Source organism: Lepidochelys olivacea, assembly GCF_965140295.1.
Source record: "Lepidochelys olivacea isolate rLepOli2 genome assembly, chromosome: 7".
NCBI lineage: Eukaryota > Metazoa > Chordata > Testudines > Cheloniidae > Lepidochelys > Lepidochelys olivacea.
Window position 1 is genome coordinate 38006351 of NC_140417.1, and position 23653 is coordinate 38030003.

A 23653-nucleotide genomic window follows, 5' to 3' on the forward strand; every position below is an offset into this window, starting at 1 on the left:
ACAGCTATGAACTGGAGGCAGAAACTATTACTACTTTCTTTCCTAACAGTTACCAAGGCTGTGATAATCTTCTCATAATGGTATATTTCCTATTCTTCTAATCCAATATGCAATCATCTTTGTGGTATCTTTGCATGAAGCCTTGTCTGTGTGATTCCATTTTGCCTGTGTCTTGTCTTATGTGCTTCAGTGACAATGAGTGTCTATGTTGTGCACAGACACCTTTTATCTGTCAGCTTCTGGTCACTGTGGGGCAAGCCGTTACTTGCTGGCATCGTCCAATAAAAGATGTCAATTGTTTCCCACAAAAGTCAAACAAGTACCTTTTTGCTCTCCCGGCACGGAGCAGACTCATGCCTACTGTTACTTTTGCACTTTACTTTGTGTGTTTACTGTTCACATCATGTAAAATCTCTAGGGATGAATCCAGTCTCCAGTGCCATGCCACAGTAACTTTGACGGGTGCTGGGATGATCAATGGGATGGGGGAGAGAGGAGTAAGAGGGCAGGAGTCCAACCCCAGGCTCCAAAGAGACAGCCTATTGGCTGGAGTATTTCTGCTTCCCTAGCAGGTCCTTCAGAGGAAGTGGAGACGGGCTGAAGGGTGTATGTGTGGAGGGATGAACTAGAGAACATGCACATTGACAAAACTTCCAGTCCCTCCTTCAAAACACCCCATGTGTTGCTGTGCAAAGACCCTTTGGGTGCAAGTCCCTGTGCTGCACAGATGGGCACCCCCCTTTTGAAGACTCCTCCAAATCTTGCCCCCCAGTGCATAGTAGGACTATACCAGTTCTGCTGCCAAGGGCTTTCCAGACTTGCACACTGAGGGCAGGATTTGCCACTTGATAAACAATTAATTATAAAAAGAGAATAAGAACTGCTTATGATCATTGACCATTAACAGGAGTCACATGGCTTTAAGCAGTTTTTTAATACAGTTTTTATGACAGATTTCCAACTCGCCTTATAAACAAAAGAGACAAAAATATATAAATCAGAAACTCTGGATGTTGTTGATAAAGAAATAAATCATTCTGACATCATTTTAGAGTACCACATGGGGCTGAATCCTAAAGTTCGCTCAGGGAAGTCAATGAACATTTGCCTGGCCCACTGGCCTAAAAGAGCAGTGGTGTGATTGTCAGCAGAAGTGGGGTAACCATGTCCTTAGGAACAAGTCACCTCCCTTCAGGATGGGAAAACTTCCATTTGGGATTTTATTCATAATTGTGAAGCTAGGGGCTGCTTTGTTTACATGCAACAATACAAAGGGAATGCTCACAAAACTCCAAAGGCCTGTCTACATTGGGAATATCTATGTCTAATTTGCTTGGTTTTTAATAAAGCTTCAAGGACATTTTACTCCAAGGGTATCTGGGAGAGAGGGAGGTTCTGAAACAAATTCTAAAAAATCTTTTGTGGAGGGTACACTTCCCAGAGAATTAAACAATTCAAATTTGGACAACCTGAAAAGTGAAAAGAATACTTTGCATACTTTGGCATTCCTGGAGCTTGATATCATATTTGTAATCAATGGCTGTCTGGTCAGTTCTTGCAAGAGGAATATCTTCATAGTGTGGTGAAGAAATACTAGAAAAATCAACAGTGGTAAAGGGCTTTATGTCAAAGGAATGGGAGTGATCTTCCATGGCAGACAGATCCACTTGGCTAATTCCAAAATTAATGGGCCAAAACGGCATTTCTGTGTCGACCATTGTAATCCCTGAAAGGAAAAAAAGAAAGAAACAGACATTTTAAAAACTGCTTCTTCTCCATCCAATGGGGACTCAGTAGGTTCCCATAATTCCTGTTACTGTTAGGTGAATAATCTACACACATACACATACAGATGCATAAAATAATTATTTACTTTATATTATTACGAATAGCTAAATGACACACATCCTGCTTTTATATTTTAAAAAATATTTATACCATGTGGAGGCCTTCAAGTTACTTACAAAAATGGATATTGCTAATTTAAAGGAACATGGGACATGATTCTCATCTTTCACCATTTTTTACACCCATGTAAATTCATTGACTTTGGTGGGGTTACTGTTGATTTATACCAATCTACATGAGAGCAGAGTTATGGTGGTTTTGGTCTGCATGGGTTAATTTCTAACATTTTCAGACTCTAAATTGATTTACTAAGTATTCTGCCAGGTTTGAGCTTCCAAAAATCCTAACCATTTAAAAAAACATATTTTATGCTATGAAAAATATAGTTGATATCAATATTATAGTACAAACAGCAGGCGGGAAGTTTTTTTCAAAAACATTTAAGTGATTAAGTCCCACTGAAGGCACTTTGAAAATTTTACCCTACATCCTCAGAACCATGGCTCGAAGAAACTTCTTGTTATAAGTTTCCATACCCCATTATGTTTCTGGGTCTCCATATTTTCTCTTAAGTTTTAAAAAGAAAGGCCCAAATCAAAAGTCTAAATGTGTATAAGCCCCAAACATATTGATATTTAGCTCTCAGTCCAAAAACCTGCAGTTTGTCCTCGTCCTATCATGTGCGGAACCAAATTCCTTGATTTGAACACCGTTAAGTTCCAAAGAAGTTAGAATTCTAATCTGAATTTTGCACATTGGGCCCTAACTCTACTTTTTAGTGAGTTATAAAAAGATCTTTAGATTAAAATTAGATTGACCATTATGAAACTACAATAAAGTAATGAGCATGGGTATTTCATTTGGACTTGAGACCCATTAAAGTATATAGACTTTAAACTTTTATGTAATATGAACTTGTTTGACTTGGTTTACTTTGAACCAACTAATACTACTCTGTCATGCTGCCAAAAAGGCTGTTGTTACAAAATGGATATAATGGGTGCCGCTCTTCAATTTAGAGGAGACAATATGTGTTGCACAGATTGTCATTCTTTGTTGGTGAAGGCTTCTAGATGTGCAGGTCTCACAGAGAACCACCTGTTTGCCTTTCTGTACAGCAAGCACTGACAGTATGTTCATGCTTCTTACTCCTAAACATTAGATGAGAGGGCAGATGGCGTAACAGTAACTGATACAGAAAGAAGTGCCCTCCTAACAGCAGGGGTTCCGGATGAAGTACTTAGGCAACTCCTTAGCAGTTTCCCCAATTCCTTCCCACAAAATCTTACAAATTTTATGGGACAGATATATGGACCCTGATGCTACTCTCAGTGAAAGCAGGATTGTGCCAAAGGTAAACAAAGAATTTCTGATTAATTTCTCCAAGCCAGAAAAACCTTCTGAATATATAGTCCTGGTTGTCAAAATGTTTAATTGATTTTAAATAGTTCCCACAAAAACGTATTCTTCTTTCAGTGCGTAGGGGATCTATACATGGATATCTATCTTCAGATCAATAGAGCATTTTATCTTCATTTTCGTTACACAGATTTCCAAATAAAAGCGTAAAAACAGTCCAGTGAAAAGAATGACCACTTGTTGGTTTGGCTACCTGACATTTTTTCTTAGTTATAAATCCATTCCTTTAATCATTCTTGCCCACCTCAAAAAACCCTTAACACATGCTTAGGGCGCTACCAAATTCACAGTCCCTGTTGATCAATTTTGCGGTCACAGGATTTTAAAAACAGTACATTTTATGATTTCAGATATTTAAATCTGAAATTTCACCGTGTTGTAACTGTAGGAGTCCTGACGCAACTCTGAAGGCAGCAACGTAGAAGTAACGTTGGCATAGTATGGCATTGTCATCCTTACTTCTGCGCTGCTACTGATGGGGTGCTGCCTTTAGAGCTGGGCACTTGGTGGCAGCCACCACCCAGCACTGAAGGCAGCACAGAAATAAGGGTGGCAATACCACGACCCCCCTAAAATAACCTTGTGACACCCCTCCACGACCTTCTTTTGGGTCAGGAGCCCGAATATGAGAATCACTGGTCTCCCTGTGAAATCTGGTCTTTTGTGTAATTTTACCCTATACTACACAGATTTCACGGGCGAGACCAGATTTCACGATCCGTGACACATTTTTCATCGATGTAAATTTGGTAGGGTCCTACACATGCTTAACTTCAGCTGCATGCTAACTCTATCTCTATTCAGCAAAGTACTTAAGCACTGAAGATAACGAGACTTAAGCACATGCCTAAAATTAATGGGATTTAAGCACATGCTTAAAATTAAGCACAAATGTAAGAGATTTGCTGAACAGAGATAGTCTTATGCATGTGCTTAAAGCTAAGGATAAGCTTAAGTGCATCACTTGAATCAGGGCATATGTACATAGAACTGCCATCGAACTGTTGCATGCATGATTGAGGCTAGTGTTCAATAGAAGGGATTAAAATAAACTCCAAAGTCTCCATGAACCATTCATAAGCAATGCAAAAATATCCACACAATTTTAAGGGGGGCACTACGTAGTACTTTCAAGCTAAAGAGCTTCAATTTGCAAATTGGGACAAGCTAATCAAATTTAACAGTAGCTATATTTTTATGCTATAACACAGTACATGGGCATCTCCTGAATTTAGGAAAGCATGACAAGGATTTAGTTTTATGAATGTGACCATTCTCAAACTAAGACCACATGTGCTACCAAAACAGACCAGCTTCTGTGTTTGATGACAATCCTGGCCTGTGTGCCATTTCCTTTTTGTCACATTTTGAGATCTCAATAGGAGAATACTCCTTACTCTTATAAACAGCTCTAGGGTTCATAGACCAAAAAGCATATATGGTTCAAGAAAGAGGCTGCTCTTTCAAAAAATCAAATAAATATGTGATGTGTACAAATATTTCAGGACTGAAGATACTGCATTCATGCCCCCTGAATTGCTTCTTTAGTTTTCTTTGTGTGTGTAAAATTTTTCATCCTGCATGAATATGAAGAATGCATTCATGCATTCATGATACACGACTACCAATGCAAACTTACTACTATGTTGGAAAATGCACATGATTATCCACTGACTGGCTGTAGTGCAGTGTTTCTCAGTTGGTGAGGATGGCTTCTCCCACCTCTTCAAGGAAAGGTCAAAACTAGGGTGAACATATTTGCCTATGCTGAATATGGGACACCTGGTAAAATTACTCGTATTCAAGCAAGTTCAATGGCAATCAAATCAGAACTATGCAGTACAAACATTCAAATTAATATCAAGTTGACTGAGCCCCTGTTAAAAAAGAAATACTGTGTAGTTGGATTTTTTTTATTTACCTTCTTATCTTTAAGCCTTTAGGATTTACACGGGGAGGGGTGCCATACACACACTACCATACACCTCTCTCACGCAGCGGGGGTAGCTGACTGACCCGACCCTCCCTGCCCAGCGCTCTCCGCCGGGCTGGGCCCCAGGGATGGATCCGCCTCTCCTCGTACAGGATGGACCCACCTCTCCTGGTACCTGGAGCCATGTCTTCCCAAGGCAACACGTTGCAGGGGTGTGGGGGGGACATGCAGGGTCACACGCCCCCTGTCCCAAGATGTCTGTCAGGGTTCACATCAGAACGTGGCTAGCAGCAGCCTTTCAGCACTGTGCAGCAGGGAAGGGATGGGAACTGCTTCCAGCTGCGGGAGGGTGGGGGGGAGTGGGGAAGGGATGACCTGGCCTGTGTCTTTGCAGAGTTCATCTCTTCCCTTCCCCCACACCTGTGGCTGGAAGCAGCTCCTGTCCCTTCCTGCCCACACAGTGTCGAAAGGCAGCTAACACCTCCAGGCTGCTGCTGGCCACCAACCTAACCCAGCCACCTCCTGTCCCCTGGCTACAGCACAGACAGGAAGGGGTTAAACCCTAAGGATGCATTGTGCACCAGGGCCCAGGGAACCAGACTGCACGGGCTTCAGCGAACTGGCCCAGAAAGGTGGCTCAGTAGGAGAGAGTGCCTAGGGGACAGAACAGCCCCACACTCCCTGGAGCCAGGACCCAGGGCAGGTTGTGTGTGAAGAAGGTGCTATGGAGGCTGCACAGTTTGGGTGCGAACAAGCTGGAAAAAGGCTTCCCCATGCCAGCACTGTGTGGGGCTTTGGCACATGCAGGGCTTGGCTCCTCCTGGCCAGTGTGCTGGGCTGGAGGTCTTTTGGGCTTTCCCAGGGAGCCAGCCCAGCCAGAGGCAGTGGGGGGAAGGAAGGAGCCTGAAGGCTGTTGATGAGCTGAGTGCTTTGACTAGAGGCTGGTTCTCCGCACATTGCTGGGAGTGGGACGTGCCCTGCTGCGGGGGGATATGGAAGAGCAGCAGGGCTGCGGGCAGTGATGGGGCAAAGCAGGGAGAGGACAGCGAGAGTGGGAGAACATAAAGGGCCGATCGATGGGCAGCAGAGGCGACATGTAATTGGCCACTGCCTGGCGCCTGCCTTCAATCACCAGCCACCACAGCTCACAGCCAGAGCCTGCTGGAAACGGGACAGAGGGCAGGGCTCTGCTGGCCAAGAGCCAGCATGCATTGGGGGCTGCACTGATGGACCAGCAGGAGGAGCAGCCGGCCCCACGCATTGCGGCTTTGCCAACCACCAGCCTTGTACACCCACCCCCATTGTTGGCCACTCGACCTGCCCCACTCACCACTGGTGGGCAGGCAGCTGGCAAGCAGGGATCCAACCAGCAGCAGGACCCGCCAATACTGATGTGGGGGAGACAGAAGATACGGGACAATTTGCCTGTTTTTAAGAAAAAGTCAGGACACCTGCAGGAGGGTTTAAATATGGGACAGTCCCTTTAAAAACATGACGTCTGGTCACCCTAGTCAAAACAAGCTCAGGGAAAAGGAATATGCTTTCTTTCTGTTTATGAGAACTTATGCATAGAAAACTCCCTTTGATTTCAAAAAGAATTACATGCATGTAAAGGTTGTAGGATCAGGCCCCTATAAATTCTGGAGTGGAAACTTGTAGACAAATAAAGAGAAACATTTCTGACAGAAAGCTTAAAAAACCCTAACACTTCTTAGCTAGAACATGTGTTACTTGAGAAACAAAAGTGTTTAGCATTATCCTCAATCTTCATAGCTAATAGGAGAGTGGGTAAAAAAACCTTGGGAAAATAGGTATTTTTCTATCTGCGGGTAGAAGCAGGGATGGTATAGTCAGCATTTTCCTAGCACAGTCTGCCAATACTATCAGAGCACCTTCATAACAAAACATTGTTTCCAGCCCTGAACTGTTAACTTCTGCTTGTTGTATTAACTTTTAAGGTAAGCAATGCAAGTTAAAAGAAGCAGGCATCAATTTTCCCTGAGTATAATGATCATTGAATGGAAAGGTGTGGGCTCCATACAAGCTAGTCTTTTCTGACTATTTGTTCTTTAATTTTGTTTTTGTTTGTAACACACAATTTTCTGTGTGTGTTGAGAGGAGGAGAAATAAAAACTTCAAGATTATATCGAAGGAAGGAATTATTTGTACATCAAGAACCAGAGAAAGAAATTAATAGTGGGTGCAAGGATTGGCTACTATAGGTAGCAATTCCTTTTTTACCGCTCTTATTTTTGCTACACAAGGGCAGTAAAACCTTGAATTATTGGACATTTACATGCACAGGAGCCTGTAAATGCCACACCCTTTGTACGCCAGTAACATATGTTCTGTACTCAAGATTTCTTCATACAACTAGGAGGTTTCACTAAGTCATGCCAATATGCATCTGTATACATATGTTCTACATTACAGTTGCCTCAAAGGGCAATATTGGTTTCTCTGTTGTACAGTAATTGTATCATATATAGTATGTCCAGAGACTGCTGTTTAGATCTAAGGGCCTGATACTTATCTGAAATTGGTGGAACTCCTCACATAAGCAAACCATATTAAAAAGGGTTTGCAAGATCAGGCTCTAAATTTCTTATTCTTCTCCTTCCACTGAACACAGCTAATTTTGTCCACGCCATTAGTTCAAATGAACAAGCCACTGACTTAGCCTAATTTGCTTGCACAGTACCTGCAGAAATGCAGTGTTTCTATTTCTGTCAGATCAAGTGTGCAAGGGTTCATGAGATTAACTGTTGCAGTTACCCACAGCCAGGAAGCATTTATCTCAGGAAGGCAGTATGTCTCCCTGACCTTCCCTATGCTTAGGGGAGAGAACAAACTACTACAAACCTTTAACGGATACATAGGGTGACCAGATGTCCCAATTTTATAGGGACAGTCCCGATTTTGGGCTCTTTTTCTTATCAAGCCTCCTATTTCCCCCCACCCCCGTCCCGATTTTACACACTTGCTGTTTGGTCACCCTACGGATAGAGCATATTCTCCAACAATATGGCCAGCCAGTTCTATTGGCCAGCATACTGGGGAGGGGATGGAGTGGTGGCTTCTGCCTATTTTTGCCTGTCTCCAGTCCATACCCTTTCCAGAGGGTTGTTTCCTGAAGACCATCTTGGTAGCAATCCCTGCACTTTGCCAAGTGCACAGGCTACCATTCTGGCTGACCCTTTTTCAGGCTGGGCAAGGATTTGGGAGTGGCTCTTTACATTCTCTTCCTACTGCATGGCTGTGTAATTAGCCACAATTGACCCCTTTACCATTATGCAGATATGCTGATTTGTGACTTGTTGGATGAAAAAATGCAATGTTATCTATCTCAAAAAGTTCAATGCAGCTAAATGAGTCTTCAGTGCACTGGTATAAAGTATGCTGTACAGAATAAATATCTCAGGCTTCAAATCTATCACAGGAGGCATTTTGTTTTGTGCCCTGCATGGCTGTTTTTGTATTAGAACCACATCTATTAAAGTGTTATGAAAATAAAAAATAGCTAAGCTCTGGTGACCTTAAAAACGTTTCAGAATTATTCACTGTTTCAGATTTGCTCACTATTTTATCTCAAAATCCAAGCACCTGTGAGTTGTTCATCATGTTTCAAAATTAAGAATCCTGTTCACACACAGGAGCTGACCACTGTTCGGTTGTTATTTTAATTGCCCGATGACTTAGTACAAGGATACTCAGTTTATTTCAGTAAAATTATCATTACACATATGAACATTAGAAACAAGGTGAATTCTACCAATCGACTTTTGTCCCATCTCTAAGTTTTACTATCAATGGTAAACTGAACAAAAAATTACGAGTGATAATGTCAACCTCATATTTATATGACCACTGAACTCCAAAATGTTTGTTAGTACTATCTGATATTTATGTTTGACAATTAATTTATGAAGACACATAACTGTATTTAATTTTTCTTACTTTTTGTCTTAATTTTTTTCCAATAAAAATAAATTAAAAAGGGTTTTACTGCAGCCTTTTTAATGGCTCTGAGTCATTTTCCATCAACCAACAATGACTTGAGGACAACTTTATCAGTCAAATCCTTTGGAATTCTAGGGCACTGTCATAAAGCTTACAGAATCTTGTGTGGCTCTCCAGGCAACAGGAATATTTGTCATTAAGTGGTGAAGAACTTCCACTCCACCCTGCAAATTTTGATTTGTAGAAATTTGTTCTCAGCCAGCACAGGGTTACATAAAGTGGTAGCAGAGGCAATACCACTTGCACAAAGACAAATGAAAATGCTTACACATTCAATCATAATAAAGACTATAAGTGAAAGGGAGAGTGCTATGAAGTAACTAATTTATACACCAGGAAGTAAAATGAGGCACATGAACCCATCTGACATTTGCTTGATTAAGCTGTCAGTCTCTATACCATTAGGAACAGCCTGGATGACAATCTATAGCTGATTTGGTGTGACTGAGGAAAACAGTCATTCACTCACTCTAAGAAATTCCATTCAACAAGAACCACAAATAAAATCAGTTAAAAATTTCTTATTAGGGCAATTCAATACAATTTTTCTATATTAAGCCAACAGTAATACAAGATATAAAATAAGAGATTACCATGGTATGAAAAACATCTTGGATCACAAACTGCCCCTTACTATAAACAATGCTTGCTCTCAGTTAACCCGAAAGGCTTGTTGCACTGCATTCTACACATACTCTTTCCAAAGGGACAAAGCTATCAAAATGTGACCCTAGAGCTGTTTAATGAAATAGCCAGAACATCCTACCCTAATACAGCTTACACAAAAACAGAAGAGGAAAAATACAAAAAACCTCTGGGACTTGCAAAGAGTAAATTAAAAACGAGCTGGTTGTATATATATAAATACACAGACATACACATATACATATATTGAGTAAATTAATATAATTGTAATTTTAACTGAAATATATTTCATGTAGCAGCTTGCATTTCACTTCAAATGACTAATACATATTTTACAAAGTAAACGGACAAGCAGCACCCCACAGAAGTAAATGAGAGTTCTTCCAATGACTTCAATAGGAGCACGATTGGATGCTCAGTGAAATCATTTGACATATGTAGGGAGTTACAGTTAAAATGGTCCCTCTTTCTTTATGAGAGAGTCATAGTCATTCTTAGCCTTTAACGAGTACTTAGAGCTGGTGAAAAGTGTAAGTTTGACATCCCTTCAGATTTACTTCTTTAGGCCACACAACAGGAGCTATCCAACCTTTCACACATCACCCTGCCAACACTTCTCCTGCAGGCACCACCTCCTATAAAGTAAAGGGTTTCATTATTTTCATAGGGGGAGAGAGAATGAGGCAGAAGACTGCAGGAAAAGAAAGGATATTCATGTGGTTAAAGCTGTTGAATGCCACATAGAAGAATTCAGTTCTATCCTTGCCTCTGCCATAGAGTTACTATCTGGTGCTGGGCAAGTCACTTAAGCCATAACATTTTCAACTGTTCACTAATTGTGTGTTTCTTGTTTTCTGGGTCCCTAACTAAGACACCTGGTGTCCGATTTTCAGATGTGCAATGTACGCACAGATACAACCAAAGTTAATGGGAGCTATAGATACAGAACCATGCTGGAAACAAGGTAGTGTAGTCTGGAGAAATGCGTACACACTTGGGAAACAGGTGGTCTTGTGTTCTAATCATAGTTTTTCTACCGAGTCACTGTATGGCCTTGAGAAAGTTACTTTGCCTTTCTGCCTCCATTTCCGCATCTACAAAATGGGGATACCACTATTTAGTATGGGTCTCATTTACCCATCTGTAAAACAGGGATAATAATATCGCTGTTTTCCTATTACTTGTCTTGTCTATTTAGACTGCACACTCTTTGGCCAGGGACTGTCTCACATCATGCATTTGTACAGTGCCTAGTACAACTGGGCCCTGAACTTGTTCAGGGCCTCTAGAAACTACAATAATAATAATAATAATAATTAATAATAATAGTGGGTGTATAAAGTTGTTCATTGCTGCCTTTTATCAGCATAGCAGGCTTTACCTATAAGGTAATATTTGTACAAGGAAATAAAGGCCTTTAGTTTGGGAAATAGCAAATTACACATATTTTTTATATATCTTGAACAATAAATGGAACATGGTGAAGTATTTAAGCTATAATTTTAAAGCAACTACTGCATGCAATCCTGATTCCTTTTAATTCTAATAATCTGCCATTCTGAAGCCAAGACTAAAAGACTCCACAATAAAGGACCATTACTATTTTGTGCTCTGTTGCTGCACTGACAGTAGAGGGAGCACAATATAACTAATAAACCAAACTAGAACTCTGCTGACACCATCAATGATACGGTTACACAAAAAGAGCCCTCTTGGCTAGTGCTCCATGAATATCAATGTTTCACAAAATCACCGAAGAAAGAAATTTTATTTGTAAAGTTCAGTAAGGTTCAAGCTGCACTAGAAGATCAAATTAAAAGTGAAAAGTTGTAAAGAATACTTTCAAAGTCCCATAACAGGTTTTTACAGTGACTCCTGGATGTGTAAGCATGTGTGTGAGAGAGAAGGGAATCTATTTTTGGATTCATGTGCCCTGTTCATAGTTTTGGTAAAGTAAATTGGAGAGACTGAGAGCGTAATTTACATTGATGAAGTATGTATTGAATTATATTATATTTATAGGTATTCAAAATGGTAATTTAAAGAAGTCTTTCAGCCAGCAAATCACAAGTTAGGAACTGCTATGATTGTGGTGAAAATTAGGTTTGTTTTAGTTAAGTAATGAACCAAGGATCACCAACTTTTCTGCACTACAAACTCAAATGCTCCTGAGAATTCAGTATTGCCTTTTAACATCCCTCCTCCGGAACTGTGTACGGAGTAATGATGAACTCACGTAGGCATGCACCTTAGAACATGTAAGGTGCACTGTTTTGTTGTCTACAGTGGGCTTGCCATTTTTATCATGAAGTGTGTGTTCTTAAATAATAAAATATCTAAGAGACTAAAAAGTGAGGTCACTGAAGAACACAGAAGTCAGATTTTAGGAGGGTTTTCAAGTATTAGGGAAGTTAGAACTAAAGCTAGATGTGACGAGAAAAGGAGAAATAAAGGATTGGTTTTATTTTTTAATTTACTTGCACAACCAACTCAACAAAATGCACACAACGTCCCCTAGCAAATCCTGGGTCAAATTCAACCCTAGCGTAAATAATGACTTCAGCATAGCTGCTTTTAACTCCAGCACCAAACAAAAATCCTGAGAAAAGATCATATTCTATCCTCTTATAGGGCTTGATCCTACAAGGTGCTGAGCAGTATGCCGCCAATCCAGCAAATCATTTTAATCATACACTTTGAGTGCAGTAGTCTGGAAAGACAGTGGTTTTTGAAAGCTAGCTAACAGTACCAAAAGATGCAATGCAGGTACCTTGAAAAGAGAAATAAATATTCCACGTAAAACTAAAGAAGACATACTTTTTGTGCTTCTGGACCAGATAACCTTGTCACATATTTATGTACGGAAGGAATGTAACATATAGAGTTACCAACTTTCTAATCACACAAAACGGAACACTCTTGCCCTGCCCTGCCCCTTTCCTGAAGCCCCGCTCCTGCCCTGCCCCTTCTCCAAGGCCCCGCCCCCACTCACTCCATTCCCCTCCGGTCATTCGCTCTCCCCCACCCTCACTCATTCATTTTTACCAGGCTGGGGCAGAAGGTTGGGGTACAGAAGGGGGTGAGGGCTCCAGCAGGGGGTGTGGGCTCTAGAGTGGGTCCAGAAATGAAGGGTTCTGGGTGTGGGAGGGGGCTCCAGGCTGGGGCAGTGGGTTGGGATGTGGGCTCTGGGGTGGGGCTGGGGATGAGGGGCTTGGGGTGTAGGAGGGGACTCAGGGCTGGGGGGTGGAGGCGAGGGGTTTTGAGTGTGGGAAAGGGCTCTGGGCTCAGGCAAGGGGTTGAGGTGTGGCAGGGGGTGCGAGCTCTGGGCTGGAGATGCGGGTTCCAGGGTGGAGCGAGAAATGAGGGGTTCAGGGTGCGGGAGGGAGCTCTGGGCTGGGGCAGGGGTGCATAAGTGGGAGTGCGGGCTCCAGGAGGGAGTTTGGGTGTGGGAGGGGGCTTCAGGCTGGGGAAGGGGGTTGAGCTCTGGACTCTGGGCAGCATTTACTTCGGGGGCTCTCTGAAGCGGTGACATGTCCTTCGGCTCCTAGGCATAGGGGTGGTCAGACAACTCTGCACGGTGCACTCTGCCTCCGCACACAGGCACTGCCCCACAGCTCCCACTGGCTGTGGTTCCCAACCAACTGGAGTTGCAGAGCCGGTGCACAGGGTGGGGGCAGCATGTGTAGCCCCCTGGCCGCTCCTGCGCCTCAAAGCCAGAGGGACATGTCACCACTTCCAGGTGCCACGTGGAGCCAGGTAGGGAGCCTGACAGCCCTGCCAACTGGACTTTTAACAGCCCAGTCAAAGCCGCCAGGGTCCCTTTTTGACATGGTGTTCTGGTTGAAAACCAGACACCTGGCAACCTTATAAAGCTCTTAAAGGTATAAATACTAGAAGTTTGGTACAAGAATTGAATTAGACAACCCTCATTATGTTCCCTGTACCCAAATAATTTCTACATCCAGATCTATAAGACAGTGAACTTCCCAAATCAAATACATTTATAGAAGCAAAGGGTAAAATTTTGCCCTATGAAGGGGAAGGAGGATAATGTTCCCCTGCCACAAGCAGCATGGCAGAAACCTACGACACCACAGAAGAATTCTAGAAGCTGCTCCACTCACGAACACACAAGACTGCAAACCATTTTCCTAGGAAGGTTTGGGCTGTGAGTGAAGGGGCATACCAAGCCCCTCAGGGGCTACAGGCATGCATGCTGCTACAGAAGTATGTACTGCTCAATAGGAGCAGGAGAAAGTAAACTACTCCCACTCAAAACAGGAATAAAGAGCACCCAGAAGGGTATTGCCTTGGCCCACCCTGAGCCCTGCAGGATGGTTCTAAAGTGCACAACACATGCAACTGACAACATCCCATTACACATTCCTCCACTTGCATTAAAAAAAGACAGGATTTAATCAAAAAATTGCATATTACAAGAACAAAGCAAGTTTTACAAGGCATTTAATGTCAAGGCAGGTCAGTCAGGTTCTAACTGGCTCTCCTGTTAACTAACACATTCTTTACTTGCAGATAAGAGGCACTTCAGAAAGGTGTGAAATTCCTTCCTACCTTTAAAAACATCAAAGATATCACTTCCAATCTGTCCTAACAATCAAGTGCTTCCAGATACATATAAGCAAGAGACAATGACATCAGCATCACTAGGAAATGGTTTTTGTAAAATAATATTTGACCAACACAACTGAATGATCATATAAGCAGCAAGCACCAAAAGTACTATCCATTGAACCTACTGTAATCTTTAGTGTGCAGTGGGTAGTGCAATAGAGGACTGAATTGAAAGAAAAAGCCTGTTCTGGGAAAAAATATATATGATTAAAATTTATTGTCTATGCTCTGTTTGTAAAGCCTACACAGAATGAGAAATGGGTGGGATTCTCATTTACACTAAAGCCGTTTTTTACACTCCTCTCTCTGTATAAATCAGCTTTGGTGTAAATGAGAAACAGGCCCAAATATGCCTCTGGGGTTATGCAGATATGCTAGAACTTTTACAAAACTATTTCAGATATTTCATTTAATCAATTTTGTTGTATTCTGAAACTGAGTAGATACTGCTGAGACCTCAAGCCTATTTCATTATATTGGATATGAAAGGATTATTACTTACAAGCATGTGCATAAAACAGAGGTGATAGAAGCGGAGAAGACTGGAAAATGCAGTATGGTTGTGGAAGAAATATTGATTCATATACTAGAAACAGCTTGATGTACTTGGAAGGATTATTATATAGTTTTAAAATTAATTTTATTGTAAGTGGAAGAACAGAACTTTAACAAAAGTTTTAGAGGACATTACTGCAAGGCTGAAAATGATGTGATATCCTGCCCCTGTCAGTAGAAAGCAGATTGCAATAGAAATGACAGTGTTCTACTATTATTCATAAATTTGGCAGGCCTCCAATAGGTACAAATAATGTATTATCTTACCACGCTGTCTCACCAATGACCCAGATGTTAGGTCTGTGGGGAGGAGCTCTCCAACCCAATACAAATTGCCTTTGTAGCTACCTGAACAGAAAGACTGAACACTGTGTCAAACTGTTTTCTGTTGGGGGCAGCTGTAATTTAATTCTGTGTGAAGAGTGTTATAAAACCAAAACTAATTCTATTAAGATTTTCTTCCAGTGCTCTTCATTCTAAAGCCCTTAAAAAACCTCACATTCTAAAAATGAAAACCATTGTTAATTCACTATGTTGTAAAGAAAATTAAAAAGCAGAATCAATACAATACGATGCATTCCTCTACTGTCTAATCACAAACAATATGGAAGGGAATATATAAAGAAGGGAATCATGAACGGCGAAAAATGTGTGTAGGTATTTCTACCATTCCTAACACAAAAAGAAAAGGAGCACTTGTGGCACCTTAGAGACTAACCAATTTATTACAGCATAAGCTTTCGAAATAAATTGGTTAGTCTCTAAGGTGCCACGAGTACTCCTTTTCTTTTTGCGAATACAGACTAACACGGCTGTTACTCTGAAACCTGTCATTCCTAACACAGTGTCATCAGAGCACAAAACTGAATTATTTTGCTTTTGATTGATTTAATCCAGTTTATCCAGCAAAAATTAAAACAATTAAAAAAAATCAATCCTTCTCTATAAAACCATCCATGTTGCATTCAGCAATAGTGAAATTATATCTCATGATGTACAATTTAGGCGTTACTCTCTATGAATCATTATTATTTACAGAAAGATATTGATAGGCTGGCAATGAGTCACGGACAGTTTTGTAATCTGAAAAGCTGGCTTCTTATTGGAGACTTTTGCCCTCTCTTTGGCAAGGAGCAATAGCTAACTGTGCCAAGTTACTAATTTTTTGAGTAGGCCTCCTCTTGTCACATAAGTGGTCTAATAAGATTGCAATGAGTTGCTGATTTTAAAATATACCAACATTCTGTACTGCATATTACATTGCAGATCTTTATGGTCTAGATACATACAAATTATTTTAATTTTCAGAATTGCACTTGGCCCAAAGAAATCTTCATAAATGATCTGGAGGATGGTGTGTATTGCACTCTCAGCAAATTTGCGGATGATACTAAACTGGGAGGAGTGGTAGATACGCTGGAGGGGAGGGATAGGATACAGAAGGACCTAGACCAATTGGAAGATTGGGCCAAAAGGAATCTGATGAGGTTCAATAAGGATAAGTGCAGGGTCCTGCACTTAGGACGGAAGAACCCAATGCACAGCTACAGACTAGGGACCGAATGGCTAGGCAGCAGTTCTGCGGAAAAGGACCTAGGAGTGACAGTGGACGAGAAGCTGGATATGAGTCAGCAGTGTGCCCTTGTTGCCAAGAAAGCCAATGGCATTTTGGGATGTATAAGTAGGGGCATAGCGAGCAGAACGAGGGACGTGATCGTTCCCCTCTATTCGACATTGGTGAGGCCTCATCTGGAGTACTGTGTCCAGTTTTGGGCCCCACACTTCAAGAAGGATGTGGATAAATTGGAGAGAGTCCAGCGAAGGGCAACAAAAATGATTAGGGGACTGGAACACATGACTTATGAGGAGAGGCTGAGGGAGCTGGGATTGTTTAGCCTGCAGAAGAGAAGAATGAGGGGGGATTTGATAGCTGCTTTCAACTACCTGAAAGGGGGTTCCAAAGAGGATGGCTCTAGACTGTTCTCAATGGTAGCAGATGACAGAACGAGGAGTAATGGTCTCAAGTTGCAGTGTGGGAGGTTTAGATTGGATATTAGGAAAAACTTTTTCACTAAGAGGGTGGTGAAACACTGGAATGAGTTACCTAGGGAGGTGGTAGAATCTCCTTCCTTAGAGGTTTTTAAGGTCAGGCTTGACAAAGCCCTGGCTGGGATGATTTAACTGGGAATTGGTCCTGCTTTGAGCAGGGGGTTGGACTAGATGACCTTCTGGGGTCCCTTCCAACCCTGATATTCTATGATTCTATGATTCTATGAAATAATATGAATTTTGTAACTGGCAGTATTTATATTTCTCAGAGGTCTAGTAAAGTTTTGCTAACTACAGGATATCCATATAATGTGAAAACTTCATATATGTGAAGTCTTAAATCTACACTAAATGGTTGGTTCTTTCTTCAGTTTCTTAGTTATTAAATGACCTAATATTTGAGAACAGGAACAACTTCCAAATCCTTTGTTTTTGGATTTCTATTAACTAAATGAGATGAATAAAGGGAATACTCTAAAAAACATCCTTCCCTGTAGTCCTAAGAACTGGAATAAATCAGAAGAAACCCATTCTGTTTTGTTACAAAAAATGACAGTATAATTTTAAAAATCAAGTGATTTTAAAAATCAAAGTTCCTTACCGTGTTACAAAACACAGACCATACCCTGAATCCATTGCAGTCACTGCAAAACTTACATCAGCAGGAGCAGGGTTGGGCCTCAACACTTTAGATTATTACAAGTGAGGTATAAAAAAAATTTACTTTTCACTAATTATACTACATGTTGACGTTTTTGGTTTTCTATTGGCCTGAACAATGAAAACAGATAGTCCATTTTACTTTTATTGTGGTCAGTTTTTAACTGATGATTTCACCATCGGTTTCTGACCTCTAAAAGAGCTGAAATGTATTGCAAATACTTAGGGCCCTACCAAATTCGCAGCCATGAAAAACGCATTAAAGACCATGAAATCTGGTCTCCCCCCATGAAATCTGGTCTTTTGCATGCTTTTACCCTATACTACGCAGATTTCATGGGGGGAGACCAGCGTTTCTCAAATTGGGGGTCCTGATGCAAAAGGGAGTTGCAGGGGGGTCACAAGGTTATTTTAGGAGGGTTACAGTATTGCCAGCCACCCTTCTGCACTGCCTTCAGAGCTGGGCGGCCCGAGAGCAGCAACTGTAGGCTAGGTGCTCAGCTCTGAAGGCAGAACCCTGCCAGCAGCAGCGCAGAAGTAAGGGTGGCAATACCATACCATGCCACTCTTACTTCTGTGCTGCTGCCTTCAGGGCTGGGCATCCAAAGAGTGGTAGCTGCTGACTGAGGGCCCAGCTCTGCAGGCAGCAGTGCAGAAGTAAGGGTGGTAATACCATACCATACCATCCTTACTTCTGTGCAGTTGCTGGTGGTGGCCCTGCCTTCAGGGCTGGGCTCCCAGCCAGCAGCCACAGCTCTCCAGCTGCCCAGTTCTGAAGGCAGCGCCATCGCCAGCAGCACATAAGTAAGGGTAGCAGTACCGAAACCTCCACCCTATAACCTTGCAGTCCCCCCACAACTCCTTTTTGGGTCAGGACCCCTACAATTAAAACACCATGAAATTTCAGATTTAAATAGCTGAAATCATGAAATTTATGATATTTAAAATCATATGACTATGAAATTGACCAAAATGGACTGTGAAATTGGTAGGGCCCTAGAAATACTTAAGAGGAACATTTTTTCTCTAGAGTGATTCTGCTGATTTTTTCCCTCTGTTGATCTTAGGTTTTATAAAAGTTATCTTTAACAACACCTACATTTTGGGAAGAATTTGACCAGTGTCCCTTTGATACATCTTTGTACTATGATTTAACAATTTTTTGTTTTGCATTTCTCTATAGAAAGTACATGATTACCAAATGAGAACATCACTGGGATTAATAAAGATTACGGTGAAATGTAGACCATAGAATGGAAAACATATGATGTATATTATAAATCAGGTTTATAATATCTGCTACATGCCATGCATTTAATATTTGTAAACAGAAATTTCATATGCATATCTAAACATTACTAATTCGTGGCAGTGGTTTAGGAACTAATGAAACTCCTGCTCAAGTCAATAGAAAGACTTTTGACTTCAGTGGGAATTGGATTGATCACTTAGGCCCCAACTAAAGAAAGCACTCCTGTATCAGGGCTTTATTGCTAAACTACAGGTATTTTGGTATATAAGAAATTAGGTTCCCCACAAATTCACTCTTTTCTATGCAAAATTTCCATCCACTTCTAGTACCCAATAAGATAATAGCATTGAACTGAAACCACAATCTACATTTTTGAAAAAGGCCTTGATAAAACAGATTCACAACTTTGAAGTTAATCTACTTAGCCAGGTTTCAGAGTAGCAGCCGTGTTAGTCTGTATCTGCAAAAAGAAAAGGAGTACTTGTGGCACCTTAGAGACTAACAAATTTATTTGAGCATAAGATTTCGTGAGCTATGAAGTGAACTCAGAAGAACTTATGCTCACATAAATTTGTTAGTCTCTAAGGTGCCACAAGTACTCCTTTTCTTCTATTTAGCTAGTTACCTATACTACATTCACTTGAGATACAGAACTGTTACAGTCTATGAAAAAATTTTATGTGACATATCCAGTAAGTTTGTACAGAGGCTAACACATAGCTTGTTATAATATGAACACTGGCCAAGCCCTCTGTTGCCACATGCTTATTTGCAAACCTACCAAAGATTTAAGAATGCATCACTGCAGTGGTGATGTGAGAACAGTAATGTGAAAAATGAGATTATTTTCAAGAAAAAGCTACACAACCTTGTTTTTTTAAGTTAAATGAGAACATAATCTCAGTGTCTTTTAATAAATAAAATCATGAGCCTTTGTTCTGTAAAAATTATGCTTACTCATTAATTATCAACTAAGTCCCCAATCTGGCGATGAACTCTGTGTGGTTGAACTCCAGGAAGATATGGGGGACAAAGCTGATATTAAACTTGATATTTCATTTTTAAATGTTAATTGTTTATTATAATGTTTACAGTATAAAACTTTCTAAGTTTTTTAAAATTTGATTCTCCTAAATTTGAATGTTTTATGTTATCAGGTAAGAGTGTTTTACATTATAAGGGATGTTATGTAAATAACTACATTATACATGATCTTTCATGGTATAAAGATTTTCTCTAATGCAGGAAATAAACTTCTGGGGTGAAATCTTGGCTCCACTGAAGTCAATGGCAAGTCACTTCAATGGAGTCAGTTTTCTACCTCTGGTTACTTTTTCCATAGATTGTCCTGAATATATTATCAAAACTCTCCACCTTTTAAAAAGTCAAAAGGCCTTTTGTAAGAATCAATGGATCTTATTATTCTCAACAGATACTTTATCAAATAATAGGTTCTTAATACTCATAGGACAGGCATCTTAAATAATGTTTCCAAGAAATGACCTAAAGAGGAATATGACTTTAAGAGGGTAAATCGCTAATATCATAGATGCAATTTCCTGCCATGATCGAACTCTGAATACTCCCACAGGAGGAGAAGGAACAACTGCAGCATGAGTTGAAGCTCATTCCTTGAATTAAATCCCACTTTTAAAGTCTTCCCTGGCAGTTAGAGTATGTTTTAAGTTATTCATAAAAGTGCTTTTGACATATCAAAATAAATTTGTTTCATCACAAAGCAGCCATCTCCTAAAATTCTCAAAAATGAAATATTTACTTGAATATGTATAAGAAGATCTGAAGTGCCTACCTATTTTGATAAGCACAGTGAAACTAGAAAATGAGAGGGTCATAAATAGTAATGAAGGGGGTAAACATGTATCATTCCCCTCTTCCAAAAGCAAAAGACAATCCACTGCATGCATTAAATTTTGCACAGTCCTAACCTCACCTAGGGTATCACGTCCCATTTAAGGCAGGCCCTATTGGCAGCCATACTCAGGATTCTCTACCCACAGCACTTCCAAAAGAGCTCAACTTCTGAAGAACTGGGGTTGGTGGTGCACCCAGGGACAGAGTGGAGGCACAAAACCTATGCCTGGATGACATTAGGGCAGAACTAGTGTCTATTCTATGATGGGAAGAGATGGGCAAATCCCACACACCGAAATGTGAATACATTTTAGTGCTTCTATTTTGGACAAAATCAATGCATCCTTCTTTAATTTATATTCTGTATTCATTTATACTGTTAATGCTTCACAAATTAAATTTTTATGTACAGCCAAATTCTGTACTCACTTACATATGTGCAAACTTTGTCAGCAACTGTAAGGGTTTACAGCTTTTTCCCATAGTACCTAAATGTGCAATTCAGGTATTCATCATTCTAAAGTAACATATTAATAAAGCTAACAGTCTTTGTGCAGCCATAATCTGATGTTCTTTAAAAGCAAAATTTACCTTTTTATTTTTCTTTCAATAACTAAGTTACTTTTTCATGTGAACAAACCTAAGAAATGTATAACCTGTCTAACCACTTTTCAGTGATAAACCAATCTCTTTTCACACTACTGCACTTTTGAAAAAAAAACTACATGGAAAAACAAGTAATGTCTAAATGAAGTGGACCGAACGGGAGGTATGGGATCTGATCGCTCTATGGGGAGACAAATCCGTGCTGGCAGAAATCCGTTCAAAAAGACGAAATGCCAAAATATTTGAAAAAATCTCCAATGGCATGAAGGACAGAGGCTATAACGGGGACCCGCAGCAGAGCCACGTGAAAATTAAGGAGCTCAGGCAAGCCTACCAAAAAACCAGAGAGGCAAACAGCCGCTCTGGTTCAGAGCCCCAGACATGCCGCTTCTATGATGAGCTGCATGCCATTCTAGGGGGTGCAGCCTCCACTACCCCAACCCTGTGCTTTGACGCCATCCAAGGAGTGGGAGGCAACATGGAAGCAAGTTTTGGGGGCGAGGAAGATGATGATGAGGAGGAGATTGTAGATAGCTCACAGCAAGGAAGCAGAGAAACCGATTTCCCCAACAGCCAGGATCTGTTTATCACCCTGGACCTGGACCCAGTACCCCCCAAACCCACCCAAGGCGGGCTCCCGGACCGTGAAGGTGGAGAAGGGACTTCTGGTGAGTGTACCTTTGTAAATATTATACATGGTTTAAAAGCAAGCGTGTTTAATGATTAATTTGTCCTGGTATTCGCGGCCAGTACAGCTACTGGAAAAGTCTGTTAACGTGTCTGGGGATGGAGCGGACATCTCCATAAAGCTCTCTTGTATGTACTCCAGGGACATCTCCATAAAGCTCTCTTGTATGTACTCCCAAAGGCTTTGCAAAAGGTTTCTGGGGAGGACAGACTTATTCCGTCCTCCATGGTAGCACACTTTACCACGCCAGGCCAGTAGCACGTAGCTGGGGATCATTGCAGAACAAGGCATTAAGCTTATGGTCCCGGTGTTTGCTGGCATTCAAACAACACCTGTTCTTTATCTCTCTGTGTTATCCTCAGGAGAGTGATATCATTCATGGTCACCTGGTTGAAATAGGGTGGTAAGCAGATATTCAGAGGTGCCCGTTCCTGCTGGGCTGTTTGCCTGTGGCTGAACAGAAATCTTCCCTGCTGTTAGCTATGTGGTGGGGGGAGGGGTGAAGCCATCACCTCAGAGAATTGGGTGTGTGTGGGGGGGGAGGGGGTTAGTTGGGTTTCTGCACCCCCTCCTTTTAAATTGCCAACCCATTTTTAATGGCCAACCCAACAGCTACTTCGTATGGGAAATGAGGGCACTGCTGTTTGAAACCATTCCCACATGTTATGAAGGTTAAAGAAGCCAAAAGACTGTGGCTTACCATGGCTGCCTGCAAGCCAAATTCTGCTGCCCGGCCCTGCATGAGTGATCTCTCACACCAAACCAGCATACCCTCAATAAGAGGCAAAGTGCGACCTTGTAATGAAAGCACATGTGCTATGTAATGTTAACAGCAAGGTTTACCGTGAAAGAGTGTACCCATTGTTCTATAAAATGTGTCTTTTTAATTACAACTCTCCCTTTTTTTCCCCTCCACCAGCTGCATATGTTTCTCCTTCCCAGAGGCTAGTGAAGATTAGAAGGCGAATAAAACGCACTCGTGATGAAATGTTCTCTGACCTCATGCTGTCCTCCCACACTGACAGAGCCCAGCAACATACATGGAGGCAGACAATCTCAGAGTGCAGGAAAACACAATATGACTGCGAGGAGAGGTGGCGGGCTGAAGATGGCATAGTAGGTGGCATCAGCTTGCTGAAAGAAGGCAGGAATCAATGCTCAGGCTTCTGGAGGATCAAACTCATATGCTCCAGTGTATGGTTGAGCTGCAGGAAAGGCAGCAGGAGCACAGACCGCCGCTACAGCCCCTGTGTAACCAACCACCCTCCTCCCCAAGTTCCAGAGCCTCCTCACCCAGACGCCCAAGAACACGGTGGGGGGGCCTTCAGCCACCCCACCCCAGAGGATTGCCCAAGCAACAGAAGACTGGCATTCAATAAGTTTTAAAGTTTTAAAGTGCTCTGTGGCCTTGTCCTTCCCTCCTCCACCACCCCACCCAGTGCTTCCCTCCTCCACTATCCCTCCCGGGCTACCT

The 23653-nt window shown here is 41.4% G+C and overlaps 1 protein-coding gene across 4 annotated transcripts in view; it reads right to left on the reverse strand.

Moving 5' to 3' along the window:
* The window catches only part of PPARG (peroxisome proliferator activated receptor gamma), a 107150-nt gene that overhangs the window by 42644 nt on the left and 40853 nt on the right, over window positions 1–23653 (reverse strand). For all 4 annotated transcript variants that reach the window (XM_084633552.1, XM_084633551.1, XM_084633553.1 and 1 more), the window contains one exon: window positions 1499–1726. In XM_084633552.1, the coding sequence (XP_084489678.1) occupies window positions 1499–1718 (220 nt within the window). In that variant the 5' untranslated portion in view covers window positions 1719–1726. The remainder of the gene's footprint in view (window positions 1–1498; window positions 1727–23653) is intronic.